The sequence below is a fragment of the Helianthus annuus genome, chromosome 10, assembly GCF_002127325.2.
Source record: "Helianthus annuus cultivar XRQ/B chromosome 10, HanXRQr2.0-SUNRISE, whole genome shotgun sequence".
In the NCBI taxonomy this organism is placed as follows: domain Eukaryota; kingdom Viridiplantae; phylum Streptophyta; class Magnoliopsida; order Asterales; family Asteraceae; genus Helianthus; species Helianthus annuus.
Genome location: NC_035442.2, coordinates 106256781 through 106279162, shown reverse-complemented (window position 1 = coordinate 106279162; position 22382 = coordinate 106256781). Strand labels below are relative to the sequence as shown.

General features: G+C 37.2%; 2 protein-coding genes and 1 long non-coding RNA gene across 20 annotated transcripts; 1 reads left to right on the top strand and 2 right to left on the bottom strand.

Moving 5' to 3' along the window:
• The first annotated feature begins 2177 nt into the window (after positions 1–2177).
• On the top strand, positions 2178–7520 carry LOC110885454. Of its 18 annotated transcripts, XR_004868935.1 has the most exons (13): positions 2178–2370; positions 2466–2918; positions 3002–3076; positions 3161–3601; positions 3675–3799; positions 4021–4107; positions 4235–4443; positions 4532–4592; positions 4760–4876; positions 5498–5546; positions 5638–5727; positions 5814–6011; positions 6564–7010. It is a non-coding gene; the product is annotated as an uncharacterized LOC110885454 (long non-coding RNA). The 18 variants fall into 18 exon arrangements; XR_004868938.1 differs by lacking the exons at positions 4760–4876; positions 6564–7010 and adding an exon at positions 7433–7520; XR_004868939.1 differs by lacking the exon at positions 4760–4876 and having other exon boundaries at positions 5855–6011; positions 6564–7009.
• Positions 7521–14409: 6889 nt separating this feature from the next.
• Positions 14410–15107, bottom strand: LOC118482670 (probable LRR receptor-like serine/threonine-protein kinase At1g63430). The gene is made up of 3 exons (XM_035978260.1): positions 15018–15107; positions 14739–14871; positions 14410–14543 (listed from the first exon to the last, which is right to left on the bottom strand). Exons 1-3 carry the CDS (start codon positions 15105–15107, stop codon positions 14410–14412), a joined length of 357 nt encoding a protein of 118 aa, XP_035834153.1.
• LOC110885452 lies at positions 14739–18008 on the bottom strand. The gene is made up of 8 exons (XM_035978259.1): positions 17889–18008; positions 16916–17072; positions 16745–16822; positions 16396–16540; positions 16140–16311; positions 15797–15887; positions 15018–15198; positions 14739–14871 (listed from the first exon to the last, which is right to left on the bottom strand). Exons 1-6 carry the CDS (start codon positions 18006–18008, stop codon positions 15801–15803), a joined length of 759 nt encoding a protein of 252 aa, XP_035834152.1. The 3' UTR covers positions 14739–14871; positions 15018–15198; positions 15797–15800.
• Positions 18009–22382: the final 4374 nt, after the last annotated feature.

Genomic DNA, 22382 nt, shown 5'->3' with positions numbered 1-22382 from the left:
CCATAACGCCAAAAAAAATTAACTATGTGACACAAAAAGAATTAATTAAACGAGACGAAATCGGGGAAAACAGTAAAACGCCAAGTAATTAATGATTCTAGTTAACGCCAAAATTATCTTAGACGCCAAAAATGAAGCAGCATGTCACACACGAAAATCGGGAAAAAAGAAGAATATTTAAAAGATAAAAAAACCCCTCAGACCCTGATCATGTCCCGCGCCACGTGTTGGCCCAGGATGCGTTCTCACACTTTGGGACGTTTTCTCTTGATTTCGTACCTATATATATATATATATATATATATATATATATATATATAGGGGGTCGCTAAAATGAAAACCACTCCTAGTTGTGAGAACCGAGAGAACCACTTTACAACCATTAGATCTTCAAGATGGTTGGATGAGATTAAAAGTAGTTAAAATTAATATTAAATACTTTTTGTCTTATAATGCTTTTAATATTTTAAAAATTTTACGTTTTCGTTTTACATAAAAATGTTTTACGTTACATTTTTAAAGTTTCGCGTTTTATGTTTTACATTAAAATTTTTACATAAAGTTTTACGATTTACAATTTACATAAAAAAAGTTTTACGATTTACTTTTTTTTTTTACAAAATCTTTTTTACACAAAATGAACTCATCCAAAAATCGCGGTGTCTCAGATAGATTGAACTTATCATCATCGACTGAAAAAAATATATAAAAAATCAACAACAAAAATCAAAAACAATGTGTGGATTCTTGAATAAAACGGGGTTTGGCTCAGAGTTTCCAATAATCAAGGCTGCAAAGTGGGGTTGCAGGTTCAAAAAACCTACCCTCCACCATACTTGCCGCGCCATCGTCATCAAAATATACGTTTTTTTGGCATCATCACCACCCAATCCAACAGATCAAAACCCACATAATTGCAGTTATCAGAAAAATACCACAGAATCAATAACACAAAACAACAGAATCAAAGAACCCCAGTCAACCCCCAACATACCAAAATACCAATAGAATTAACGAACCCCAAACCCACATAATCACCGTCAAACAGAATCAAAGAACCCCAAACCCAATCAACCCCCAACATACCAAAATACCAACAGAATCAAAGAACCCCAATCAACCCTCAACAGACCAAAATACCAACAGAATCAAATACCCACATAATCAAAGAACCTCCGACATCGACGACACCACCACTCACAAAACCACCACCTCCAACACCACCGCCGCTAACACCGCCGAGCCACCTCCCAAAACCGCCACCACCTCTACCCACCACCCAGTCACCGACACCACCGACATCGACGGCACGCCACCTTCAATCACTGGCACCACGGTCATCGACGGCACCACCAGCAAATCAGACGATGAAGAGAGAGAAACGCGGTGGTTTTATATCTCTGACCGGTGACGGTGGTTTTATATCTCTGACCAATAACGGTGAGCGGTTCAAATCAGAGGATGACGGTGGTGGATCCGAGAACTCACCGGAGAAGAAGTTTGACTTCCATTTCCGCCGTGCTACCAGAAGGTGCTCCGGTGGTGGATCCGATAAACTCACTGGTTGAAAAACCTTGTGGGTGCCCGGAGTGTTTGACGGTGGTGTTTGGGGGTCACTGGAGAAAACGAGGGGGTCACCGGTTGTTCAGCTAAAGATGATGAAGATGATGATTTTTCTTCATCAGAGATGAAGAGAGAGATGTGAGGATGTGAGATAATTTTCTTCATATGAGGGATTTCAGAGGATGGTGTTGAACAATGTGAGAGAGAGAGAGAATAGATGAGAGAAATGAAAAAGTCTGGTGAGACTTTAAATTAGACCGAGACAGAGAAGATTTGACATTTGGTTAAATTACCAAAATAAACTTTTGGGTTTAAAATAATAGTGTATAAATGGCATAATCTTATTGGTGGAGAGTTGTTCTCATAGTTCTCACAACTGGGATGGTTTTCATTTTAGCGGCTCCCTGTCTATACTACTTTATAAAGCATACAGGAAGGATAGAATGGTCATTTGCCACTTTACAAGTCTTTGAAGCCCATTGTACAAACCTATTAAGCACAAAGTGTTGAAAAACCCATTCAACACACGCGAAGCTTGAACCGTATATTCTTGACCCGTATTTTATATTCCGGATCCAATATAATGTTCGTATCTCTCTCCAAACCATATTCATTTCATTCGGCCGCTCTTGCATTCTTCAAACCCTAATCTTCTTCATCTTCAACCCCCCAAAAGCACAAACCTGGTGAAAACCAAACCCCGCAAGACCAAAATTCAAACACTCATCTTCTTTCGTTCACCTTCTCACTCTCTCTCGCAAACAGGAAAGAGGACTCAAACCGTATACACAAATCTCAGAAAACCAGGTACTTTTCTTTTGTTGGTTCTCCTTTTCTTCCCTGTTTATCTTCCAGTTCTTGCTTTCGTCAGCTCAAGGTCATTTTTTGACATTACTTTGCAGATCTGAGTCTTTTACATTCAAATCTTATGGGTTTGCGTTCAGATCTGACTGCTTCTACAGTTTCACGTTTCATCTGACTGCTTCTACAGTCTGCTTTGTGGTAGCAGGTTTATCTGGATGTGGATCTGGATCTGGATCTGGATCTGCATCTGAATCGATTTAATTTAGGGTTTATCTGGATCTGGATCTGAGTCTTTTTAGGGCTTTGCTGAATCTTCTATTATGTGTTTTAGTATTTGTTTATTTACGAAACATAAATTATTGCAGGCTTTTTATTGATATTGTTGTTGATTATTTCAGTTGGTGAAGACAGAGAGTGTGGCTCTTCTTTTTTGTATGGAGCCTTGCGATAATCTGGATTTCCTGAAAGACATGGAATGGGATCTGGGGTATTGGTGTCCACTTATTGATAATATATGTTTCTTGCAGTAGCTTTGTAAGCTTTAAGATATTGTAAGTCTCATTTTTACTGATTTTTAAGCTAAAAATGTGTAATATATGGATAACACTGATGACTAAATATGTTTGATCTGCAGAGGTATATCTTACAATCAGATCACCGGTGAATCCCATACAATATTGGGTCTCTCCAAGATCATTTGCTGAATGAGGTTATTTTCTGAATTAGACACTGTCGTTTTGCTTTCATATAAAAATATCAGTGCTTCGTTATAACTAAATCATTTTGTATTCAGGTGGTGACCCTTATTTCTAATCTGACTGAAGAGAAAAATTATGCTTGTAGAGTTGGAAGGATATATTCGTCCTCGATGTACAACCTTGACTATTTTTATTGAATGCCAAGGTTTATGTGGTTGAAGGTGATGTCTCTATATATGTGTTCAATATTCAACTTTTATGTATGATCCCAACTGTTGCAGATGGCATAGCTCGCAAAAGCTTGCACCGAATGAGGATATGTGACAAAGGACAAGCAAGATAGAATAGCATAACAAAAAGTTCCAGTTGAAGGTCACCGGGGAAAAATCGTTGAATTTAATGCTGAGGTTCAATTGGAGAAGACTTAACGCTGAGGCATGCTTCCACGCGATGCTGCGGTTCCCATTCCACAACCAATGCCTATTACAGCGTTGGCTTCCGCTCTTGCTAACGCGTCACTAGATCAAAAGAGGACGGTATATATCTCCGCTACAAGTTTCACTTTACTATTTTGACGTTTATTTTAATTAAAATTTTTAAATGTTTCAGATGCTGGGTAAGAATCTATATCCGTTGGACCAGCTAAGGTGCTTTTGGAGATGGACCAAACGGAGGTGTTGCATTTGCTGGAATCACCAGATGCATTGAAGGTGAAAGTTACTGGCATGACTTTGGTAAGTACTCCTTCACCCATGTGACTTATTTCTCATGTTAAAAGTATCATGTTTTTGATTGTGTGGAAGTTTTATATTTGATTTTGAAAACTTGAATTGATTACTATGCTTGCAATTTGCTGTTTTGACTCAATTATATGGCACTTGAGGATGTAGTTCAATATTTGTGTTTGTTTAGGTTTTGTTTTGCTGATGCTGATGCCTCAATCCCTTTAATTCAGCTTCTAGGGTTTTGTATACGATGAGTCGATGATATTCATCTTCTACATAGCTATTATTGGTTCACTTGGAGCCTGAAGCGAAAAAAAGTAAGTTGATCTGGGTTATTTTTTGATCTACGGGTTCTAACAATGTATAATACAAACATTAAGTTTTACTATTGAGTGAACATTAACTGTTTTGATAATAATTTGGTGACTGATTGATGTTTCTCAGATGGTTCCAAGAGGACGTATGTACCATGGACCAGCTAGGAACAAGGCTGATGCAAATATGGCGGCGGGTGGCGGCAGCGGAATGCTTCCCGTACCTTACGAGATGGCTGGTGTTGGCGGCATGCTTCCACGCGATGCCGCGGCTCCCATCCCACAACAAATGCCTGTTACAGCGTTGGCTTCCGCTCTTGCTAACGACCATACTGGATGGTAGGGGTGTTGTTTTCTCTACTCTCTCTATTTATAATTATTTCAAAGGAATGTTATTAGTTACATTAGTTTTCTCGGATTAATGCAGGATTATGTTGTAACTCAATGGTATCATGCTCTTGAACTCTGTGGCTCCTTTTTTCTCTAAAGTATGTGACAGTCTCTTCTCATTTACTTATATATGGGTTGAGTTGGGCTATGTTTTTGTCTCAGATGAGGCAAATATTGAAATTTTCCACCAAAGCATTTTAATGCATACAGTTTCCTAAATCACTTTATTGTAGTATACCCCTGATATTGTTATTTGGAGCATTAGGATACATATGCGGAAATGCTTTTGAGGAAACCATAATTTTTCGAAAAGAATGTGGTGCATGAGCTGGATCGCATGATTGATTTGCTTGGCACTCCTTCCTTTAAATCCATTACAAGGGTTGGTTAACTACCTTTTTTTGGTCTCAGGTCAAAATGGTTCATATTTGTACATGTCCGTTGGGTTGGGTAACATGTCCAGCTGGTCTCAGGTCAACATTATTCATTTTTTTACATGTTAAGTTGACTCGAAAATATTCTGCAACATTTTTTATCAAAAAAGTTTATAATTACTAAATTTAGTAATTGTTAATGGTTTGAATCTATACTATCTAAACTATCAGATTCCTAGACAAAACCACTCCCTATCCCATTTCAATTTTCAAATGTCCCAGTACCATTTCAATATTCAAACCCAACTCTTCCTCCTCCCCCCTCCCCGTCTGTCTCTGTCAAATTCGTTCTGCAGAGGATTTTGGCTGGATCAAGAGTTTTCAGCCGATAATAGCAGCTAAAAGTTAATTTTACATGTTCAAAATTGAAACGCATCTCTTTTCTGTTGGTTGATTCTTTTTTTACTAATGTCGGTAACTTCTCGAATCTCGCATCACTTTTCTATCTCTGCTTCGTTTATTGTTTTATGTTCTTGGATTATTATGGTTTCATAAATCTTATATTTTAGGAGCTTTTGATTATACAAGGAAGAAGTTGAATAATTTCTATTATTGTTTTTCACCAGCAGGCTGGTCAACCAGCTACAATGGCGGTTGGTGCGGTTAAGGTGTATAACGGTAATTTATCTTCAAACTTCAATAATTTCAAGCTTTTATGCAGACGATTCTTATTATTGGTAATTATAGTGTAATGGTTATCTTGTGGCAGCGAGATCCGTTGACCGAGACTTTCGAAGCTGTTGTTGGTCATATTGCTGTCTTGGATGGTACAATAGACGCAGATCAACCTGAAAATGAGGTTATTTCGGTCATTTCAACTAGAAATCTTATGCATTTAAGTTCTTATGGAAACAATTGGTCATCAACATAATCGTATATAAATAGGACAGTGGGCTGATCTTGATTCGCTTATCAAAGGACTGCAGAGCTATGGTGGCTAATCTTGTTGACACTTACCTTGCTGAGGTGGCGTCTGATGTTAACTTAAAGCTGGAAAAGTTTCAGTCTTTGGCTGCTACTGTTCCTGATTATGCAAGACCAAGTGATGACGGGATTTATCACGCCGTTGATATATACCTCAAAGTAAGACGTAGCTCAGAACTAAAGGTGGAAATATGGACGGGTAGGGTAACAAGTCAAAATCGGGTAATTTCTGGGACAGGTCATGTTAGGTTGACCGTTGACCCGCCACTTTGTGTCCAAAGTTTTTGACTTTTTTATGAGTATAGTGTTAAATATAATTAAAAATAATATAATTTTTCTAATAAAGCAATTTGAGAGGTTTGTTTGAGCTTTTAACATGTTTACTTTTCGGTTAATACTTTTTATGTTACCCTTTTGAACCATTAGAAGATAAAATGTAACCCGGCATTGATAAGTAAAAGGTGGCTTTTACTAAAAAATATAAAACTGAAATGTTCGTATACATAGTATTTGCTAAAATGAAAGAGATTTATCATCTTTTCCTCAAAAGGATACAAGATTTCCATACTTTTGTAGTGGAAGTTTAGTTTGTTTGACCTCGAAAGTCAATCGAAACTTTTGCATTGTGTTTTTTACTCGATAAGCATTGTCGTATGTAGTTATTCTATACAAATATACAACTCAATGATGCATTCCTTTTGTGCTTTGCAGACACATCTATGGCTAACTGATTTAGACCGAGAACTAATCATTAGGCTCTTGAACTGCTAGAAACTGTCGCTAGAAGCCAGCACCTACGCGGCCCAAAACGAGAGACTACCGCTTCGGTTCATAGTCCAAGTCCTCTTTTTTCGAGAAGCTTTCGCTGCGTGCTTTTGTAGCTGGCTGCTTATACGTTTCTGATAGTTACAACTCACAGCTTCGTCTGCGTACATCTGTAGCTAGCACTTCGAGCAATGATCGTGACCGTTCGAGAATAAGAGATGTCCCTAATGGCAAGAATCAAGATCAAGAAAATGGTGAATTGGTTGATTGAGGGTCAATAAATTTAAGGTTAATTTTTTTAGTAATTGGACTCTCAAGCAATCTCGGAGTCAACATTTAGTTGATGTTGCTGTAATTATATTGTAGATTGATTTTGGACCATCTTTAAATGCTATTTTCTCATTTGTTTCTTATATGGCTTTACTGATACTTGGTGCATGAGATATGAATATATTATCTTAATATCATAAATAAATAAAAATTATCGTAAACAAGTACTTGCAAATAGGGAATCATTCTTTTATGCCTTAAAATTTAATGAGTCATTGTTTAATTAGGAATCGAACCATTAGGATAAAGCTTAGGAACCGCGCTATAACTGTCGGGTCTGGTTGAGCCCGAACCAGTTTTCAAAAAATTGATTTCAGTTTTTTTTGGAGTTTCGATCCTAAAACCGGTTTTTTTTGTACATGTGTAGATACATTTAGCTTCTCACTTTAGATTTGTTATTTGTAAGTTTTTAATCTGATCTTTCCTTTGCTCTAATTTGTTGAGTAGGGGAGTTACAGTTGGTTTTGATATATGTTGCTTTGTAGAACTGAAGCAGACCACAAAGACCATGTCTTCATCAATTGTGGGTTCGCTAAGGAGATTTGGGCTAGGTTGTCTTGGTGGAGCAACTACGATTTGTACCTGGCTAACAATGTTTTGAAAACCGGATCGGACCGGTTGGACCGGGAACCGGAGGTCTGACCGGTCCGGTTCAGTATATTGAACCGGATTTACATCGAACCGGGGTCGAACCGGAAAACCGGTCGGTTGAACCGGGTTATTAATGGATTGAACCGGATTTTGGAATTTTTTTTTTCAAATTTCAGCCTATTAATTTTAAGACACCTGCTGGTTCTTACATCCGGTCGGACCGGTTGAACCGGTCGGACCAGTGGACCAGTGACCAAACCGGTTCGATGTCCGGTCCGGTTCTGAAAACATTGTTGGCTAACTCTTTACAGGAAGTAGTGGATCTGTTGGTGGGGTTGGATGGGATTAAAGCCATACTCTTTTTTCGTGTTGGGGTTATGTACACAGCCTTTTGGTACATACGAAAGGCTCGCAGCAACATGCTTTTCAACATTGTAAATTGTCACCACTGCATTAATGGTCTGGTCTGATTTTATATGGTCGGTTTTGGTATAAAATCGAAAATTAAAGCAGTTGCTACGTTTTGAAGATTTTGAAACCGGCAAGCCAAAAGTTAAAGAAAGAAAGTGACCGCGAAACAAAACTAAAGACCAATTTGGGCAGTTTTACGATTTAAAACCTAACTGTGACACCCCTACAATATATCACGATACGACCGATAAATTAACGGTAAACGAGTATCCGATTGTAAATCGCTTCCGCCGCCGCATCGCGCGGGTAGAAAGCTAGTATATATATATATATAGAATTGCGCTAAAATAAGAACCACCTCGAGTTGTAAGAACCGCGAGAACCACACCATCCGGGTCACAAAAAAACAACATGCGAATTCAATGCGGGAAGATAATCGGACGACTGAGATTGTAGCGTACGTAATGTACGATAAGGGCTGAGATATATATATATATATATATATATATATATATATATATATATATAGGGTAAGGTTCATGCGAGAACCACCTTATTGCGAAAACCGCGAGAACCAATGTGAACACAACCTAAAATAGCTAAAAAAAACCCTAAAAAAACCTAACCCCCACCCCCCACCCCCCAAAAACCTAAACCCCCCCCCCCCAAGCTAAATGCTAAAAACTTGGAATGAAGAAGGTAAGTAACAACTTGCTGGAAACCTTGCTCAATTAGCCATTGGTTATCACTGGTGGCTTGAGCGACTAAAGCCTTCAGGCCTTCCTTCTCTTCATCAAAAGCTTTCTGTTGAATGGACAAAGCCTCCCTATCAGCCTTTAGCTTCAACCGATCGACCTCGAAACTTTTCTTAAGATCACCCAAGTCAATTTCATGCCTTCTAGTCAATTCACCAACCTTTTTGACCCAGGCTTCTTCCTTCTCAGTAAACCCACTAATCTCTTTCTTCATTGCAGCCATCGAAGATTTCATTTTCTCCTTCTTTTTAGAAAATTCTTCATACTCATGCATCCTCTTACGAAAACGAGCAACTCCTTAAGGAAGCATGGCAGCAAGGTTGCAAGTACTTAAAATCATACGAGACAACATCATGTCATCATCCATCTCAGCAATGGTACTATGAACCGAAGGAGGAGCAATATGGCTCAACACATCCTCATAAACAACATTCTATAATACACACATCTAGTTGTAAGAAACGCAATTCTATAATGTAAAAAATTTAGGTTTTTGGGGGGTGGGGGGTGGGGGTTAGGTTTTTTTTAGGGTTTTTTTTAGCTATTTTAGGTTGTGTTCACATTGGTTCTCGCGGTTTTCGCAATAAGGTGGTTCTCGCATGAACCTTACCCTATATATATATATATATATATATATATATATATATCTCAGCCCTTATCGTACATTACGTACGCTACAATCTCAGCCGTCCGATTATCTTCCCGCATTGAATTCGCATGTTGTTTTTTTGTAACAATTTCGCATGTTGGTTTTTTAACATGCGATTTCATCAAAATTACCACATGCGAAATTGTTACAAAAAAAGAACATGCTATTTCATCAAAATTATCACATGCGAAATTGGTACAAAAAACAACATGCGAATTCATCAAAAATTATCACATGCGAAATTGTTATAAAAAAACAACATGTTATTTCATCAAAATTATCACATGCGAAATTGGTACAAAAACAACATGCGAATTCATCAAAAATTATCACATGCGAAATTGTTATAAAAAACAACATGCGATTTTAAAATGCGGGAAGATGATCTGACGGCTGAGATTGAAGCGTACGTAATGTACGATAAACAATATTGTACAGTACTCTTTACCTATATATATATATAGGGGACCGCTAAAATGAAAACCACCTCCAGTTGTAAGAACCATGAGAACTTTTTGATCCGGGGCGAGTTGGACCAAAATTTTTTTTCATAAACGTAGATGCGTGTATAATAAACAAATTTGTAAAAAAAAAAAATTCAAAAAAAAAAGTAGTGTGTTTAGTTTTGAGCACCACAAGTTTGTGTTTACGGGTACAGTAAATTTAAAATTTACTGTACCCGTAAACACAAACTTGTGGTGCTCAAAACTACACACACGACATTTTGTTTTTTGATTTTTTTTTACAAATGTGTTTATAATACACGCATCTACGTTTATGAAAAATTTTTTTGGTCCAACTCGCCCCGTACGGTGTAGTTCTCATGGTTCTTACAACTGGAGGTGGTTTTCATTTTAGCGGTCCCCTATATATATATATATATATATATATATATATATATATATATATAGGTAAAGGGTACTGTACAAATTCCCTTATCGTACATTACGTACGCTACAATCTCAGCCGTCAGATCATCTTCCCGCAATGAAAATCGCATGTTTTTTTTTTTTTTTTTTTTTATAATTTCGCATGTGATAATTTTGATGAAATAGCAGGTGTTTTTTTGTAACAATTTCGCATGTGGTAATTCAATTTCGCATGTGATAATTTTGGTGAAATAGAAGGTTGTTTTTTTTGTAACAATTTCGCATGTGGTAATTCAATTTCGCATGTGATAATTTTGATAAATTGCGAAATAATTTTGATAAATAGCAAGTTGTTTTTTTGTAACAATGTAATTCAATTTCGCATGTGATAATTTTGATGAAATAGCATGATGGTTTTTGTAACAATTTCGCATGTGGTAATTTTGATGAAATCGCATGTTAAAAAAACCAACATGCGAAATTGTTACAAAAAAACAACATGCGATTTTCAATGGGGGAAGATGATCTGACGGCTAAGATTGTAGCGTACGTAATGTACGATAAGCGCATTTGTACGTTAACCAGCCCCTATATATATATATATATATATATATATATATATATATATATATATATATATATATATATATATATATATATATATATATAGGGTGAAGATCATGCGAGAACCACCTCTTATTGTGAGAACCACGAGAACCAATGTGAACACACCAAAAATGCCTAAAAATAGCTAAAAATCACACAATTTTTTTTTAAAATATTTTTTATATAAAAATCGCTACTTAAAAATTTTTTTTTTTGCCAACTAAAAGTAGCGATTTGAGCATAAAAATATTTAAAAAAAAATGTTTAGATTTTTTTTTTAATTTTTTTTAGATTTTTTTAGGTTTTTTGGAGGTTTAGTTTTTTGCATTTTAGCTTGGGGGGGGGGGGGGGGGCGGTGGGTGGGTGGGGGGGGGGGGGTTTAGGTTTTTGGGGGGTGGGGGAGGGGGGTTGGGGTTAAGTTTTTTTAGCTCTTTTAGGTTGTGTTCACATTGGTTCTCAAGGTTCTCACAATAAGGGTGGTTCTCGCATGAGCCCCTCCCTATATATATATATATATATATATATATATTCTAGCTTTACAGTGTAAAAGTAATATAAAAACAAAAAAAATTGGGCTCTCAATGGGTTTGAGCCCTGAACCGTCGCCCATCCCGCACACTTTTCGGGCTGGCCCTCAAATTGGTCATATCCAATTGTTTAGTCGTCAAGTGGATGCCACTCCTAAGTTTCAACATGAAACTATGGAACCAAACATCTACAACTTTGCCGAGATTTTACAGTTTCTTTGAAGGTAAATGGGGTAAATATTAATCGTCAAGGTCAAAGTAAGTATAAAGACCAATTGTAGCGTTGATGTAATATCTGTCAAACGTAAAAATAGAGAACTAATAACGTTAAACATCAACACTAAAATTTATGAATCAACGCCCTCCATTATTACTAATTTTACTACATGACTTGCTTTGGTAGGAAATAAGGAAAGGACTGTCATAATAGTAGCTGTTGCTGTGCCAATTTTATAATTGCTTCACTCTGCATATTCATGAGACAACGAAGGAAGAATGGGAAATATCCACCTCCACTAGCGAGGATTGAGTGTATTCCTAACAATAGGTGTCCACCACTATAATTGTGACTTAGGGGACCCGGGCTGGGGTATAATATCCCCGTGATAATTAAGTTTCACGCGTGGAAATATATAAAACACCACCGCCATTGTGTTGACATCACGCGTAAACTTAATAACGCGTTAAGAATATGACGTGTGAAAAATGGAAGTATGTGAGGGGATGTGAGGGTTTATTATTGCTGTTGTGAGTGATGGGTATTTCCACTAAAAAAAGTTGTGAGTGACGGAATAATGGTTGATAATATGGCGGAACTTGATTAGATGTTGTAAGTGATAAATTGGTGGTGAGTGACAACCACCCCTACCCGCCCCCTTAGGCTATAGGGTATGGTGATGGTCCTCCAAGGGAGGATGATCCGCCACGTAGGCGCCACGTCATAGTCCTCCCAAGGATGGTCCATCACACAAAAGTAGAGGGTATGGAGGATGGTCCTAGATGATCCTACCCCACCACTTTTATGTTTTTTGTTTTTTTAATCTTCTACTTTTTTTATAACGAATTAATAAATATATAAAAATTATAAAGTATCACTATTAAAGTGAGATTGATAGCTTTACAAGATAGTAAACATAAGATAACAAACCTTTGGGTCTATAAAGTTAGCACCAAACTCATAGTTTGCTGTAGGAATTTTAATTGTTTCAGCAGATTGAGAAGGAACTTCCATAGGTCCCATAACATAGTTTGCTGACTTTTTATGAGGCAAAACATCTGAGCCTTCCAGATACGATAGTTGCTGCGACCTGCAAGCCTCACTGAAACGAAGTTGGTGACATTAACTGGTGGTCCAACGATTGGAAGAAACTTATCGGTCTCAAAATGACTGTATAACGTTGGAAGAAACGGGTGGTCCAACGATTGCAAAATCTCTCTCTCGGTTTGAGCTCGAAGAAGTTTCTTATGGCTAGCTAAAGACGCTTTATCCATAACTTTCATAGCAAAATACGCTTTCGTCCCGGTCAACTCAGCCAAGTAAACACTACCAATATCACCACACCCTAATCTCTTCAACAATCTGAAATGGGTCAAACCCAAAGCCCGGTCTCGCGCTCAAACCACTTGAATAGCTTCCCATCGCATATCATTCGACTTATGCGGCCTGTTGATACTACGACTGAAACTACTACAGCTGCTTTCATCACTCACATTGCTGCTTGTGCTTCCTCTACACATACTACTCTTCCCACTCTCCACAAAATCGACACGCGCGCTCCCGCTTGTCTTCCCGAGGCTGCTGTTCCCATCACTCGCTTTATCCGAAACCGAGCTGTTCTTCTCACCGATCTTTTTTTTTCCTCATCCAAACTAACACCAACCTTACCACTTTCAATTGTTAGTTTGGAAGCCAGTTTAGCTTCCAAATCACCTCCACTTTTAATTTATCTACCTTTTAATTTATCCTACCCCACAAATCAACAACAAGATTGATGCTTTGCATCTGATCAACCATCACAAAAAGCCCCAATTTTGGTTCTTAATCAACACCCACAAAATGCGGTTCATCCGATCACACATTCACTTTCAACTACCAAACAACAACATAAATTAACCTCTAAAACCAACATCAAACATTAACACAAACACAAACATACTTAAATCACACATCAACCGATAAATCAAACCACCCAATTCAACATCTATTTTTAGCTTTAAAGTGGCAGATATGATCATAATACTTTAACCATAAACATTCAAAAAGTAACTAAACTTAAAACCAATATACCTGAGCTAAAAACAGCGGATAAGAAGAAATGTCACCGGAATAATCAATAGTGGGCGTAATGTCGCCGGAGCTCTTTATCAACACCCACAAACCCAAAATCACAGAACTACAACCAAATAGCTACCAGAGGAACCAGATCGGAGAAGGTGAAGAGGATCTTTCAACAGTTCGATTTAAACAATGACGCTGGTCTCAACCGACACGATCGGAGAAGGAACCAGATCGGAGAAGGAGAAGGGTTTGATTTTGGATTTAGGGTTTATTGAGTGTGTTTTGTCTTGTAGTGGATCGTCCTCAACGTCCACAAGTCGACGAGGAGGACACTAGAGGTTCGGCGACGAGGGGGGCGAAATGCTTGGAGGATCGGCGACGAAGGGGAACGATGGGGGACGATGCTCCATACCGTGTAGCCTTAGTATTCACACAACTCTTCTCTCTATCTCTTTCTATATATACATACACTAGTCTAAGTTCCCGTGTGTTACACGGGTGGCTAAACAGGAAAACTAAGGGGCTGTTTGGTAGCCTCTGAATGGTCATTAAGAGGCTACCTCTTAATGAAACCATTAAGAATTTTATCAATGAAAAGGTAGAAGAATGTGACATGTGATGATTTACCATTCAGAGGTTAATCGAATGTGCGCTACTTTCTAATCGCGTCACAATCATTTTCCAACTTTCAAAGTCAAAAAGCTTCAAGAAAGAAAAACAAATGTTATCTTACTTTTATTAAATATTTACATATAATATAACCATAGCATCAAAATTCAAACAATTGTGTCACTAAAGTATACACTTGGTGAAAAATCTTCAGTAAGATACACTGCACTTGAGTTTAGCTCGGATATAGTAAATGGTGGCTCGATTTCCGTGTGAAGATACCTCAGACTTTTAGCTACGCCTACAATAATATTCATTCTCCTTGACCAACTTAAGTGGCACCCCTCTTTATCTACCGTAAAAATGAAAGCACTGCGCTTTATTAAAAAAACGAACAAAACGCATTTCGGGCCAACCCACCCACCCGGCCTGGCCTGTTTTCGAACCGCGTCAAAAGGCATGTATTTTGACATAAACAGAATGAAAATAGACTTACAATGGAGATGCTCATACAATGTTCCGTTCGACACATATTCAAAAACTAACATTCGTGTAAACAGGCTACTATCTATACAATACCCAAGCAATTTCCTTGTATTTTCATGATTTAGCCTTGCCAAATCAGCAACCTGAAATAACAGAACAATTAAACAAAAAGAATGATACAACAGGGTTCATAAAAAAACAAACCTTTGAACGAAAGTCGCAAAACTGGTCAAACCTCACGGACGAAAATGGCATTTTACTCTTTTTTATTTTATAGGTTAAAAATTACCTCTTTCTGATAATAGAGCTCAAGATAGCCGGTCCAGTGCTCTTCTCCAACGCAAACAGATATGACCGTAATTTCGGGCCCGTCTTTCATATGCATACAATTGGTGTCTTCCCTTAAGATTCGTCAAAACACAGATAATAAGCTTGTCCATCTCCATCACCAATGTCTCTCTCCGAAGCACCTGCAACATATGCAGTTGTATAAGCAAGTAAAAACACAACTTTTTTCATATTATCGCCACCAGTCCAGGATGACGTGCCCTAGGAGACAGCAAACAATTTATTTATTCATCTTAATATTGGAATTTTACCCATACTCGCCCCATTTATATCAGCAAAGAAATTTTTAGTTTAATAGCGACTACAATCTACAAAAGTAATCAAACAGAATACCTAAGATTAAAGTCAATTCGTAAGTAATCCTCATCAGGACTTCTGTCGACTATGACAGAATTCGAGGTACTAATACTCAAATAATTATGTAGCTCCTGCAATTAACGCACGGTAAGCAATAGCAGAAAACAAGTCAATAAACGATCCTAGCAATTACACGTGGCCAAAAACTTAAAAAAAAAGTACACCACAAGAAATAAAAGATAATCCAAAAAACTGCACCATATCAGCATATATGAGAAGATAGAAAAGCTGTTCTTTCTTTACCAAGAAAATATCTTGAAAACTCAATATGCATGCATCAAGAATAGATTAATAAAAAAAATTATCTGTGTATTGAATTAATCTACAGAAAGTAGGTTAAAAGATGATTTTCCTGGTCCCTACCATTCTAAATAAAAACATCATGGCAAGAGCAGCTACGATAGACAAGCCGGCACCTGACAGTGACGCCTCTGTCAAATCTCTTGGAATTTTCCTGCCATACAAGACTTTGATATTATAAATAGAGTAAAAAAAAGTCTAGTTTGACCTAAACAAACCCAAAAATCCATCCATCAAGAATGGGGATCCACTTCAACTCACAAACCCAAAATCAAAAAGTCAGTAGATATGGAATCATATATTCACTTTTATACTGACCATTAATGAGTATAATATTGTGCGATTATTGATAAAGATAAGGAATTATGGCAGATTTGAGAGAAATAACATCTGGAAATTATGTCACCTTCCATTGGGGCGTTGACTCGCCGGTAAGGATAGCCTTGTTTACAATAGCAGTTCCTGCGAGAATAAGCATATCTGCGGGGACGGATTTTTCCTCTCCATCTTGACCAGCAGCGCGACCGACTGACAAAACATCACCAGGCAAAAGATCAGTTCCTGCTATCTCCGTCCACCTGTAATGGAAAAGGTCAAAATAAGTCAACGATTTACGAACATGAACGCAATATTGACAACAAAGAATAGTATAAATTACTTACTTGCCACAACGATAGACCATTAGCATCTGGTTATCTACTCTAACACGTCTTAGCTCTGATAAAGTTTTTAACCGACTTTTGGCCATTGTTGACTCAAACATAAATAGCATAAAGAGGGTGAACAGGCTATAATACCAGTTCTCATCTAGACACCAAAGTCCCACACAAAAAAGAGAATGCAAATTTAACTATTAACCCTTTCTCAAATCCAAAAATCCCATGAATCAAAATAATAATAATAATAATCCAAAATAAGATTTTTCTTCAACAATTCATCATCAAGATTAAAAAATTTAACTATTACCCCTTTCCCAAATCCAAAAGAAGATAAGATAAACACAAGACCAACCTTCACCACACTCACAGAATGCTTTGGCTACTGCAGAGATCTCCAATGGCTGTCGCAAAGCTGTCTCACTGCAACAACCTAAAAAAATCAATCTAATTTTCTCAACATCCGTAAACAAATTACACAAAATCTTGAATCCTAATGTCATAAGTCTTTAAATAAACAACATACCAAAATGCAGCATAACTCGAAAAACCAGAAGCATAAACCATCCAGCCAATGGAAGCTTGCAGCGTAGACAAAAGTTGAGCCAAACGGATTCCTTACAGCGTCTTGTGTTTGGATACCAGCACAACCACAATCTCCCAAAATCTCCTATGCAATTCAACTAAATACGTTATCTATTTACCTACATATAGTTTAATATCCAGGATCTTTTGATGTATAAGCATAAGTAACTGGTAAGATTACAACCCAAGCTGCAGCTGATACGACCTTCAAAAGGTATCTTAGCTTGGCATAAAATGGCATGCATTGTCTTACTTTCCAATTTAGCACCACATCCAAAACAGCTACAAAACAAATAATTTAATATTCTTTTCCTGAGTTGAAGTAAGTGATAATAAGATGTAGATTGAGGTAGGGTTTCCATCACCATTCCAAGCAACAATAATCATAGCCTAAAAATAAATATAAAAAAGAAACCGACCAGTTATGATAATTTTTAGTATGAACATAAATTATAGCAGTATCAACTATCAAATATAAGATATGTTACCTGTAAGCACAATATAAAGAAACTCCACATCCTGTCAAAACTTCTAAAAACATGCCAATATGATCGTATCTCCACAAAATTAACTTGAGCCACCCGTCGATGCATACCAATTGGTTTGCCATCCTAATTTATGATATAATTTAACATGTGAGTTCAGCCCTATGTGAATATCTCACAAGTCATTGAAGATCTCTTTATATACAATATAAAAATGTTGTAAACCAATTGGTTCCGGTTAATTCGGATAAAAAAGTGTAAACCTAGTTTCAATTTTAAACCCCAACCGAACCAAAACCGATATTTTTAGTAAAATAAAAATAAAGTTGTTAACATTCAAAATGTATGATATACAGATGAAGCATATACCTTTGAAAATCAACGAATTTACTCCAGACACGAATTCTGAAAAGTTTTAACTCAAATCACATTGTCACTCGCGGTTGATGCTTCGCCCGTTATGCAGGTCGCGTGACGGCCTGCTGCGTGCCTTCGTTGAACCATATCTACCATGTCAGTCTTCGACCATCCATTAACTGCTTCATCCATGGCCACTCCGGAGTACCGGACCCTGTAAACCTCCGCGCCAGCACCGCCTCCACTGCCAGAGCACTACAACACCTTCGTCCCTTCAGTGGAAAGTTACTCTAAAACAGTTTTATGTGCTAACGAAAGGGAAACCAGAAATGTAACAAACTTTAACAAAAATTTAAATTAGGTATCAAACAAAAATTTAATATGTATATGTATATGGTGCAAAATTATCAGTTTCATCAACTCAAAACATTGCACTACGGGAAGCTAGTTGGATAAGAAATCAATATGCCCATAGGAGTAAAAAAGTTGCAAATGACAGGGGGTTAACAAATATAAGATGATTAACAAAACTAACAAACTGAACCAACATAGATAAAATCCAAGAAAGGACATCTAAATGTCACTTTATTTAATCAAACATGATTATAGTACCAATTTCAAACACATCACTGGACTAAGAAACACACATCACAATATAAATATTTAATTAAACATGATTATAGTAACAAAAGATAAAGATTTCAATTTTTTTCTTTTTACCCAACAAAGAAAATATTTATATTGTGAAATAGAACCCATCTATCCGAAGCTAAACTTCAATCAAGAAAACTCTAATCTTCTTACTAACCTAAAAACAGGTAGTACACAAGAAAACGATTCACATAAGATTAAATGGATGTAACAGGTTGTAGCTGAAAGGCGAAGTATGAACTGAAGATAATAAAAACAAAAAAAACCTAATTCCGGGTACTTAATCTTTGCCTGTTGTTGACAGTTACTGCAACAATTGATGATATAACAAATCTGCATCAAAATACCAAAACATTACTTCAATTTTTAACAAATATCATAACATCCTCCTTGAGAGAAAAAGCAAATTGGATTAAAAACATGTAAACACACATCTGGTTTGCATAGAACCCTAAATAAAGATCGTCTAACATACCAGATTAACGATTCAGGAAAAGACATGATAGACATCCATATTAAGTTTGAGGTTACAGATCGAAAAGACTACTAACGTACCGGATTACACGATTAAAAGCCATAGATGAGATCGCCACAGATGAGAATGGCAGAGATCTAGGGTTTGGAATGTTATTGAAATCGAAAAGACGATGTATCAAACAATATGTGTTTGTCAAAATCCATCATTCCATTGGACTGAATCAGAAATCCTTGAAGAACTTAAGCGATAATAAGGGAAACATATTGCAGAAGATTTTGAACTAATTGACATAATTGATTGGGGTTTCTATATGAAGAACAAATGAGCGGTTTTCCCAAATGAAGTTGAAGGAGAACTGAGAGAATAGGTCATTGGCGCCCAAATTACAATTATCTGCCTAATCACATATGCCACATCACATGGTCAAATGGTCAACATTATTTTGCTTTAGTATAATAGATAGATATAATTGGGACTTGGAACACAACTCACCTCTCTATCGCTTTTTAATTTATTAAATATATATTAGATTGGTACTTTTATGGGGTTTGATTTGATTCAACTCAAACTGATTCATTCAGTGCTTTAAACCCTCAATAATTGTTGGGTTTATTTAGCATGATTTTTAAAAATCTTTCTACTAAATTTAAACTGTTCTATAGCAATCTTAATTCTTTTTTTTTTACTTTCTTTTAATTTAAAAATTCTTTGTCTTAATTAATTTATACTATCTGTACTAAAAAGTTAATAACTTTCTTTACTATAAGGCTATAGGGTGTGGTCATGACCACCATGACCCTCCATCTTAGGTCGTGGGATATGGGGCGGAAGTTTGGGCGTGGGTTAGTGTAAAACGCCCAAGTCACCACCCCGGGTGGGCGGGAGTTTTGGCGTGGCCCCTTGGGGCTTGGGTTTCAAGCCGGGCGTGGGGCGGGGGAGCAAGGTGACATGGCGGTTTGTGAATGGCCCAAAGAAAAGAGCCGTTGGCTGGGAGTTCTGGCTCGCGTAGGGGAATATACAGCGACCAATTGGATGACATTTCATGCAAGTTGGATACATTCAACGTATTCCAACAACAAAGGGCCGAAATACGAAGGAGCAAAGAAGCTAGAGATGCCCTGAAACAAAGACGGGATGATTTGAAAATTCTATCCCAGCCGATTGATCACCTACAGGGTGACGAGTTAGAAATAGTCTTGGCGTTGAGAGAAGAGATAAAAAAACAAATATAAAAGTTAGGATTTTTTTTGTAATCTTCCTTTTTTGTAATTTTCTTTATTTAAAATTATTAAAAAAATTAAATTTGTGTTATTGGGTCTGCCCAGCGGGTCAGCCCAGCCGGTCAGCCCACAAGCCCACCAAACCCACGCCCCCCAAACCCCCGCCCACCATACCGTGTGTTCTTGTGGGTTTCCCATGTCTGTCACCCCGTTCCACATGTCAACCAATGCCCAACCCAAGCCCCAACCCCCGCCCCACCATACCCCATGGTCTTAGTGTCATGTAACCCATATCTAATCCACCATCCAAAACCACTACTCTAAGGGTGTGGTCATGACCTAAACCACTAGCCCCTTATTTATTTTAATTTATCTTTGACTAAAGAAAAAAGGAAATGATTTGTTGAAAAATGGAAAGGAGGACCATGGTTGTTATGGTTTAATCCATGCAAACCATGGTGGATCAATTAAGATGGTAGTGTAGCTTTCCATTCATGGTCTTAGGTGGCAAATAATGTCCCAATAATGACCCCCACACCCTATAGCCTAATGTGTACTAAAAAGTTACGAACTTTCATTACTATAATATATGAGTTAATTTATATAATTTGTTTCTACTGTAAAAGTTAAGAACTTTCTTTATATATACTATGGTTTTTTGGAATGCTTGTAATCTTTTTTAATGTTTCTTTCGCAACATATTATAGGGTATTTTAATTAAACATGTTTGTGTAATTTAATAAAAATTTAAGTCTTTAAAAATTGTTAAAATAATAAATAATGTAGAAGCAATGTAACAATAAAATCGGTTAAAATTTATAAAACAATAACATGCTAAGTCAAATCTACAACTTTTTAAACAAAAATGTACAACTTTTTAAATATATATTTAAAAAATAACTACAGTTACAACTTTTCAAAAAAAAAAAAAAATACACCCAATTTTTAATGGCAAAACATATTGCAATGATATCACAAGATTAGTTTTCAACATAATGAGATGATCAAAGAAGATACTAATGAACAAAAAACACATAATATTAAGTCTTAAACTCATAATCATCCATTTACGGACTATGTTATCTAATCATATTGGTTTGTTAGCATGGTATTGGTGAATCCCATGACTTACTGGGGTTTTTCTATCTGTAATGGTAAACTTTTATTCGATGTACCAATGCTTTCCCTTTTTAGTTTGTTTCCTAATTTCTGTGCATTTTCTTTAAAGTTATAACATACCTTTAAAACAAATTGATAGTATTGATTTAGTTTCACAAATTGTTGTTACCTCTGTTTGGGTAAATAAGTTTTAGTTGTTTATGATTAAATGTCAAAGTATACCTGAAAACAAACAAAACATCATATGTCCATGCGATGCTCTTTGGCCTAAAAACAACATATAGGTCCTACCGACAGACAAATACTGTCGGGTGTCAGTCGCTGGTCGTTGACCTGGTACCAATGCGTTGCTCTTAGGCTAAAGAGCAGCGTATTAGGTGTGAAAATAGAATAAAGGGTGCGGAAATAGAACAAGCCTTGTTTTACTTTAAAAAGTAAAAAATAAAAAATTGACTCTTAGAACGTGGGGTGTGGGGTGTGGGTTGGGGCGGGGGAAGCCAAGCAACACCGGTTCAGCCACACCCGGCCAGCGTGGGTTGCGGCGTTGCCTGCTGGTGTGACTATGAAGCCTGGCGTGGGGCGGGGAGAGATGACGTGGATGGTTGGGACTGACTGGGCATATTTGACCCAAACAAAAGCCACGCCACCCCATACCAAAAAAGTCACGCCCTGCCAAGACACACCATATGAAGCCCATCTTCGCCACATGTCAACCCAAACCCCCACACCCCGTAGTCTTACATTCCATGTTCATGTTCATGTATTAGAGTGGAAGAAGTTCTATTATAAGCTTGTAAGTCAACACACTATTCTTTCAAATGGTTTGTTCGTACTACTATTAGGTGGACCAAGAGGTTTCTGCGGTCGATCTATCACCATGAATTTTCCTTGCATACCTTAGACCAGCGGGTGTGGGGGTCGTCCCCTCCTCGTCTCGGATCGTCGGTCACGTCGCACACCGGCCCTTAGAGGGTCGTCGCGTCCTTGGCGTCTTCTCCAGGATGTTGGAGACGAGCCCAATGATTAGCTGATGGTGGGCCCCCTTAGTTCTTCTCTCTCTCCTTTATTTATATATTAGTTTTTTTTATTATTGGGTAG

Coding starts and splice junctions, on each gene's coding strand:
- LOC118482670 (XM_035978260.1), bottom strand. CDS start 15,107: ATGAAAGACGGGCCCGAAATTACGGTCATATCTGTTTGCGTTGGAGAA. Junction 14,872..15,017: donor AGCTCTATTATCAGAAAGAG/GTAATTTTTAAC, acceptor CTGTTATTTCAG/GTTGCTGATTTGGCAAGGCT. Junction 14,544..14,738: donor ATTGTATGAGCATCTCCATT/GTAAGTCTATTT, acceptor ATATTATTGTAG/GCGTAGCTAAAAGTCTGAGG.
- LOC110885452 (XM_035978259.1), bottom strand. CDS start 18,008: ATGGATGAAGCAGTTAATGGATGGTCGAAGACTGACATGGTAGATATG. Junction 16,541..16,744: donor ATTCTGTGAGTGTGGTGAAG/GTTGGTCTTGTG, acceptor TTTGGTGTCTAG/ATGAGAACTGGTATTATAGC. Junction 15,888..16,139: donor AGTCAACGCCCCAATGGAAG/GTGACATAATTT, acceptor CTTGTATGGCAG/GAAAATTCCAAGAGATTTGA.